Source organism: Cyprinus carpio, chromosome B17 (assembly GCF_018340385.1).
Source record: "Cyprinus carpio isolate SPL01 chromosome B17, ASM1834038v1, whole genome shotgun sequence".
Taxonomy (NCBI): Eukaryota; Metazoa; Chordata; class Actinopteri; order Cypriniformes; family Cyprinidae; genus Cyprinus; species Cyprinus carpio.
In genome coordinates, this window is record NC_056613.1 from 21,161,872 (window position 1) to 21,169,938 (window position 8,067).

At 38.4% G+C, this 8,067-nt stretch overlaps 1 protein-coding gene across 3 annotated transcripts; it reads left to right on the top strand.

Annotated features, from left to right (window-relative positions):
- The first annotated feature begins 115 nt into the window (after positions 1 to 115).
- otx2b (orthodenticle homeobox 2b) lies at positions 116 to 5,247 on the top strand. Of its 3 annotated transcripts, none has more exons than XM_042742766.1 (4): positions 116 to 272; positions 2,332 to 2,536; positions 3,196 to 3,347; positions 3,590 to 5,247. In XM_042742766.1, exons 2-4 carry the CDS (start codon positions 2,440 to 2,442, stop codon positions 4,208 to 4,210), a joined length of 870 nt encoding a protein of 289 aa, XP_042598700.1. In that variant the 5' UTR covers positions 116 to 272; positions 2,332 to 2,439; the 3' UTR covers positions 4,211 to 5,247. The 3 variants fall into 3 exon arrangements, with proteins under 3 accessions (XP_042598700.1, XP_042598701.1, XP_042598702.1); XM_042742767.1 differs by lacking the exon at positions 116 to 272 and adding an exon at positions 290 to 457; XM_042742768.1 differs by lacking the exon at positions 116 to 272 and adding an exon at positions 768 to 975.
- Positions 5,248 to 8,067: the final 2,820 nt, after the last annotated feature.

Here is an 8,067-nt window from a genome sequence, read left to right on the forward strand (position 1 = left end):
ATGCATTTCTTTCCACTTTATTCATAACACTATGAGTTAATGTTACAACTTGAAATGACATTCCTTTGATTCTCAGAGATGCGAAAGTGCTCCGCTAGGGCCTCGCTCTCATTGGCTGGAGAGTTTGCATCAAAAAGTAGCTGTCGACATTTGTTTCCCTGCAAAGGGCCCTGCGAGAGAAACAGACTCCAGTCCAGAGCTCTTCATTGGCCAGCGTGCTGTACAAATCAGACTCCAGCAACTTCAACCCAGAAGAGCAGCGAATCATAACCGTATGTGCTTTAATCTCTCTAAACCATTTTATCCATTCTTCGCGTTTAGCTGTAGAGGCTTTATCATAACTAATTTGCTTCACGGTTTGATGAAAAGCTTCTTCAATATTTTTGTAACCGTTTAGACGTATATTCGCTTTTGGACATAAAACTTTAACGGACTTCGAATTGAATCCAGTTATTCAGTAAGTAGCCCGCCTTATGTAGTCGTGTGCAATTATATTTTTCTGCATTAAGATTTTGCGAACAATGTTGTTATTATTTTTATTAATAATAATTATAGTCTATTGTTATTGTGAAATCTAGGCTAAATGTATAGCTCAAACGTTCTTTTCGTTTGGTGCTTGCTTGTATTTTGAGAAAGCCATAGCCTACAATTAACCGCTTGACGCGGTCCTTAAAAATAACAAATATTTATCGATATTTACTAATACACATCTTGACTTGTGGAAGCACACTGTTTCACTTTTTTTTTCCTTTTTTTTTTTTAATGTAAATCAACTGATTTAGCTCGTTTTAACCGTTTGGGTGCAAACCGATCAAAAATGAGCGAACAACAAACGAGCGACATGATTCGGCACACTGCTCTTATTTCTGAGGAGAATATGAATACAAATAAACAAAGAGCAGCCTACATAACATGCATTTTATAGCTATTGCGTCGTTGCATACCGCTTGATATATTTTACTCTTTCTTGAACAGGTGAGCATCTGATGATTATAGTCTCAGTACTTTGTTTTTATTTCAATAGTTTGTTCTGTATATCATGTCAGAGACACCGTTGCACTGAAGTGTCTGTGAGTGTGTGTGTGTGTGTGTGTGTGTGTGTGTGTGTGTGTGTGTGTGTGTGTGTGTGTGTGTGTGTGTGCGAGCGCGCACGCGTGTGATTTTTATTGTAGTCATGCACAGAATCAATGAGGCCAAACGTTCAGCTGAAGAGGTAGCGTCCAGTAATTAGGGGAGCGCGTGCCACACGGATTATCTCGTTAATTTATCAACAACAACATTTATCATAATTAATTCTTGGATGAGGTAATTACTATTGAGCGGCTGCGCAACTGGTAGACGATGACTGTTTTAAGTGACAGATTGAGGGGCGAAACCGTTGGATTATAAAAAAAAAAAATAACTTTTTTGCATAATAAGGATGAGGTTTTTGTTTAATATTTTCATCATGTAGCCTATTCAGGATTGTGATTTGGATGTTGCTGAACTTCGGTTAATTTTGAGTTTTGCTTGATGACACAATAGGCTATTATAAAAAACTTTTTTGTTTGTTTATTTGTTTCATTTGGGCCCAAACAATTGATTGGCTAATAGCCTAATCTGTTCGTTTGAGTCAAATTCATTTTAAATTCTAATAAACTAATAGGTTATCTAAACTAATAAAATGAACTATTAACTCTACGCCAACAATATAGCAAAAAAATACTTAATGGAGCATCGAAAAGATTAAAGATTATACTCTTTTCAACATAGAATTATCAGATGCAATTTCTGAAAAATACTAAAGCACGTATAAATTTATAGCCTACTATTTTGACTGATATGAGTGGGGAAAGAAGGTGGTTACTTTTGTCATTGTTACTTTTGTCCCTCCCCAATGGAGCTTTTGTTATCAGCATTAGTTAGCAGGCTAACAGTGGCCTTTGTTTCCACCAATAGCTCCCAATCAAGGCTCTTATGCCTGGGACAATTAGCCGGGTTCCTATGCAAATTGTGTTTCGGGCTTGTGTGCACATTTGAACGACTGAGTTTTGTCTTTGTGAAGACTTGTTGCAATTAATAGATGTTACTTTTTGGGGTTGGTGGGGAGAGGGGAGGAAGGGGAGGGACGGGGGGCGTTTGTCAAGATGAGCTTCGTTCATCTCATGAGGACAGCTGGAGGTCTGGAGTTGCTTTAAGAGCTCGTTGCGGTTTGGACATGGTTTATTCGCCTATAAGTCAACGCAGCTAGAGGAACCCTGTTTCTATCTAATGACAGACGTTGAAACAACAGCCTCCGTCGTCGCAATTAAGTGAACGTCTCTGTTTATCTTTGTCGTTTTTTGAAAACAGGGTTTTTGGTTTCACCTCCACCGCTGAAGACCCTAACAACCTAACAAGGGGCCGGTGCTCAGCCTTCCGAATTTTCTCCAACTTGAACCCCCCACAACCATCTTTAGCATGATGTCGTATCTCAAGCAACCACCTTACACGGTCAACGGGCTAAGTTTAACTGCCTCCGGTATGGACCTTCTGCACCCTTCCGTTGGATACCCAGGTGAGAGACAGGCTTCCGAATTATTACGCATTTTATTACAAGATGCTTGGAATGTTTGCGCACTACGATATTGAGATCTCATTTATGTATTCAAGAATATGTAGTTACACTTTTTCCCGTAGGTGCTTAAAAGTAAATAGTAGGCCTGGCTGTTGGATTTATATGCTTTCTAGTCTCATAATTACACTTCCACTCGAGAATTCTTGAGATGCAGGTTATTATTCAGCGGTTATGTGTAGCTGATGCATAATTAAATTATAGAGTTATAAGGCAGTTATGCATTTTAAAGAAGTTCACAACCTTTTTGAAATCCACAATCTCAGGCAATACAATTTACATGACTTGTAAGTCGTAAGAATTTAAAAACATACGCCAGTTGGTAAATTAAAATAAAAATGTATCTATTATTCAGTGATATTTAGTAGGCCTGCGTTGTTTTATTGCACCAATGATGCCATATCAAACGAGGAAATGTCTAAATGTCTGTTTTACTAAATAAATTACGTCAAACGTTTTAGATATATTGATATTATATAGGCCTAGTAATATTTTGGTATCATACATTAATGTTTATAACCCACTTTTTAAATAAAAATAAATCTATGCATGAAAGCTTTTCGGATGGACAACCTTGTGATGCATTTGTTTATTTAAAACAGCGACTCCTAGAAAGCAGAGGCGGGAAAGGACAACATTTACTAGAGCGCAGCTAGATGTGCTGGAGGCTTTATTCGCGAAAACGCGCTACCCGGATATTTTCATGCGAGAGGAGGTGGCCTTGAAAATCAACCTACCGGAGTCCCGTGTACAGGTACGTATCTTTCAAGTCATGCAAGAGTGTCTTAATTTAAAAATGAAACCATCCAAAATCAGTAGACATTGTCATGAACCGAGAGGCGCACTATAATACTAAAATATCTGTAATAATGTTTGTTTCTCATTTTGCGCGAAGACAGAACAAAGATAATTATACAGCGCTACCCCGCAACTTAAGTTGGTTCACACCATAAATATTAATAAACCCGTTTTTTTTTTTTTTTTTTATCACGTCAGGTTTGGTTCAAAAACCGAAGGGCAAAGTGTCGCCAGCAGCAGCAACAACAACAAAACGGAGGCCAGAACAAGGTGCGACCTGCCAAAAAGAAGAGCTCTCCAGCGCGGGAGGCCAGTTCTGAGAGCGGGGCGAGTGGCCAGTTCACCCCGCCCTCCAGCACTTCAGTCCCGGCCATCTCCACCACAACCGCGCCGGTGTCCATTTGGAGCCCGGCCTCCATCTCCCCGCTGTCAGACCCACTCTCTACCTCCTCCTCCTGCATGCAGCGATCCTACCCCATGACCTATACTCAAGCGTCTGGATACAGCCAGGGCTACGCTGGTTCCACATCCTACTTTGGGGGCATGGACTGCGGCTCTTACTTGACGCCCATGCACCATCAGCTGACCGGCCCAGGATCCACTTTGAGCCCCATGAGCAGCAACGCTGTCACCAGTCACCTGAACCAGTCTCCCGCCTCCCTCCCCACGCAAGGTTACGGTACCTCTGGGCTCGGCTTCAACTCCACCGCGGATTGCTTGGATTATAAGGACCAAGCGTCCTCGTGGAAACTGAACTTCAATGCTGACTGCTTGGATTACAAAGATCAGACTTCCTCCTGGAAATTCCAGGTGTTGTGAAACTATCGAAACGTCTGCCATTCTGTCAAGTCAACACACTAAAAGACCATAAAATAAACCTTGTAGACCTGCCATCCTTCCAAAAACAGAAGTGTTCCGTGACACGCGAACTCTCCGAGATGGATGGGTTGCATTGTGCCCGACAGCGCTTTTGAAGTTCGTCTTTGACATGAAATATCTATTTGAGCTACATGCACCCCTCGTGGCCTGCAAAGTAGTATTTGAAGGGTCGTGAACGCGTATAAACATAGGCCATTTCACCACAACCTGTTGTTAAGGTACAGGGAATCTAAGTGAATTTGTAATAAGTTAGGTCAAAGCCACGAAACAATCCTTACACAAGAAAAGAGGAGAAAAAAACTACACGGCAAAAGGCGCCAATCTTTTGGTTAAGTGCTTGGAATGGGCAGGCTTTCTCTAAGCCTCTTACAGCACGCCGACCTATTTCAATGTTGGCAAGACGAGAGACACTTCCATCAGGAGGATGATAGAGAGGATGTGTGCGAGTGCGTGCGAGTGTGTGTGTGTGTGTGCGCTGAACGCCCCCAAGGCGACCTGGATGCACTACTTTATTTAAGAAAAGGTGTTTATAAGGAATCAATATGTAGTTTTTAAAAGACAATCAGTGTGTGTGTGTGTGTGTGTCTTATATAAATGGTACATTTGTGTTTTTTTTTAATTATTATTTTTATCTGTGCTAGCCTTCGAAACTGTGATCTGTTGTAACTGTATGCAATTTGTGAGCTCCGTCGCATCTGCGAAGACTCGGCTGTGATTTTAATAGATTTTTTTTTTTCTTTAAGGAAACACGACGGTAAATAATACTAGTCAAATGATTACTATTGGATTAATTTCAAGAGACAAACAATCTCGAGAATACAGGGACTGGAGAGAATGTGTAAGAAAGGAACTGTCTGTCCCCTGTTCATTGATCTCCATTGGTCATGACTGATAAACCACCCACGTGGATCTTAAACTTGTCTGGAGTGGTAATGTGGTCCCGCCACAGAAATATTAATAAACAATTTCAAATCTGACACCATATTAAAGTTATTACGTCTGGACAAGTTATTAAAATTTATTATGAATTGTATGTGTGTGCTTGTGTTTTAATAGGTTAGCTACAATAGCTTGAAATGTAAAGGCTAATACAAAGGTCGGAGAGGCCCGATTTATGAGAAGAAAGAAAAAAGACGGCTAACTGAACCACCAAATTTTAATCGATTTTCTTGTGCGACTATGATGACGTATCAATAAACAGATGGCGTGTACGTTAAACTATTTATCTGTTTATTTATCAGGTGGACGGGCTATTTAAAAGCGCTCTAAATGTGAGTTATTTTATTTATTTACTTCATCCCAATTAAAAAAATTAAAAATGGTGTCCATTTCCTTTGGAGGAAATAAAAGAGGAAATCCCGTGCATATCCATATTAAATATTAATAGCGTTCTCCTGGTTGGCTGATTTACAAGAAATTGCCCATCTCAACTCAACATTGTATTCCAATCAACTCTTAATAAAATGTGCGTCAACAAGTGGTTTCTAAAGGGATAAACTTTGATAAGGTACAGGCCCACTCAATCTTAAATTAAAGGTTAAACTTGAAAAGCACTGTCTTGTAATTTGGCTATTAAACATCGGGACACTTAAAGTAAATGTATCCTATCTTTGGAACTGCAAGGCGTGAGCAAATTTTAATTATTTCTCATTTTCCCCGCCGGGTTTCCGGCCCTTTCGTTTTAAGAGACATGGCACCAGGAATGTGCGGCTTGGGAAAGTCGCGCTAATCCGCGCCTCAAAGACCAGTTAATCCCAATATTTCACTGGCGGGGTTTCTTTAGGGCAGAGGGCAATTCAAACGTAACTCAAAGCCTTCTTTAAAGACCGCCTTTTCTGAATGCAGAACAGCACCATTTTGGTCTGTATTGCAACAACGGATGGCATTTCACAATGGAAAAGTGTGTGTATGTGTGTGTGTATATATATATATTGTGCTGAATTCTCATTACCCGAATTCAGGGGAAAAAACTATTTCACTAAAAAATCAACATACAATTAATAAACAAAAAAAATCTATTAAATTAAAGAGGCAAATAATAAATTACAAATTCAACACTTTAATTCCAAATTTGATTTAGACAGTTGAGGATAAAGCTAACACCCCGGAGTCCTCTGTGACTGAATGCAAAACTTCCACAAAGAGTTTCCTCTGTAAAGGAGGGCTAGAGAGCGAACTCAGGACTTTACCGTCGAGTGCTGGAATAATTCTATTGTAAGGGCCCGACTTGAGCGACATCTCATAATTACACTATTTCACTTGGAGGCAGGGAGTCAGAATCGAATCTTTGAATTCTTCCATCATAATTGCGAGCAGTGGAACATTCAATTATCGTCCTTGACATTGCCAAATAATCTTTTCATTCACATCCTCACTATCAAGACAATTTAAAGAATGGTGCAATATGATCAGAACATTTGTAGGAAACCTAAACCGTTTCCAAATGAATTTGGAACGAAATGAAGCTTACTAAATTATACTGTATGTTAGAAATTTGCTCAATAATTTTTTTTTTTTTTTTTTTTTGTCTGTCAAACAGTAAAATGTATGCAGTCGAGGCGTTACACACAACACTGTATAAAGCTGTGACAAGTTAGAAAAAAATAAAATAGGCACTAAACAGCGATAAAACGAAGAAAACAAATAGGCTAGATGCAACCTCAACGTCAAGTTCAGTGACACTATTTAAAACACGCGTAAAAATGGCTGAACATCTGACCGACCTTGTAAACTCTTCGTTAGGAAAAGTATTTTTTACAAATTTTAAAAGGATTTTAAAAGAATATTATTTATTCATTCATTCATTATTCAAATAGGCTATGATCTATTTTTGTAGAAACTGTAGGCTATTTGAAGCAGCTCAATTTTCATACTAACTCTCAAACCTCGGTTAAGAGAAATTAAGTGTTTAATTAAATTAATGTTCTTCGTCTCTAACGATTAGAGACCGCTGTTTTCCCTCTCTAGACCACCAAGGAGTACAACGACTTTTGTTTGTTTTTTTTTTTCTTTCAAAAATAAATAAATAAATAAAACAACTGATGATTTTGACTTCTAAAATGACCTTGACCGGACCTAGAATCCAGTAGCCTATTTATTTTGCTTGTCGTTGTTTAAAATGTATAAGATGCACCGTCCAAGAACACAGGATGTTCTCAGAATATATCTCAATCATTTTCTGTCTCTAGAGCTAGGCCTATAACCTAAAATAAAACCTCCTTGAAGTTAGGAGATTAAGATGTCACTGGTCAAGTAAACTGACACACAGAGCACAAATACAATTATGTGAATATGAAATAATATAAGAAATAATATTTCAACGAGATATAGGCTACACAATTTAAAAAATAAAGCACACTATTAATCACGTAAAATGTAAATGCAATGTAAAAATTTAAATGCAAAAACAACTTGGGGAAAAAGAGTGCAAGAGAAATCTATTTTAGGCCTGTTGGTAAAGTAATCACTGAAGTTGCTTGCTAATAATGTTTTGAATGACTTCTTTTATTGACTAGGCTATATAAAAATATGAAAAATGGGAGAAATCTTTAAGTATCTTTACATCGCTACAGAAACACATATATATTTGTTCTAAAATAATTGAACTCACATAAAACAATACGATTATGTGTGTATCCCTATCATTATATCACATTCTCAGACAACGATATGGACTTCGTTTATGGTAATAAAACACATCCTAATTCTAATCGCCATTTTCATCCAACCGTCATGTCTGTAAGCCTGAAGTGAGAAAATACTTGAGCTAAGTAGGTCAATTATGACAGTTACTGCCA

Bases quoted from the DNA above. Each gene is read 5' to 3' on its own strand.
- otx2b (XM_042742766.1), top strand. From the start codon at position 2,440: ATGATGTCGTATCTCAAGCAACCACCTTACACGGTCAACGGGCTAAGT. The intron at 2,537-3,195 runs GTGAGAGACAGG...TATTTAAAACAG, and splicing joins CCCTTCCGTTGGATACCCAG to CGACTCCTAGAAAGCAGAGG. The intron at 3,348-3,589 runs GTACGTATCTTT...TTATCACGTCAG, and splicing joins TACCGGAGTCCCGTGTACAG to GTTTGGTTCAAAAACCGAAG.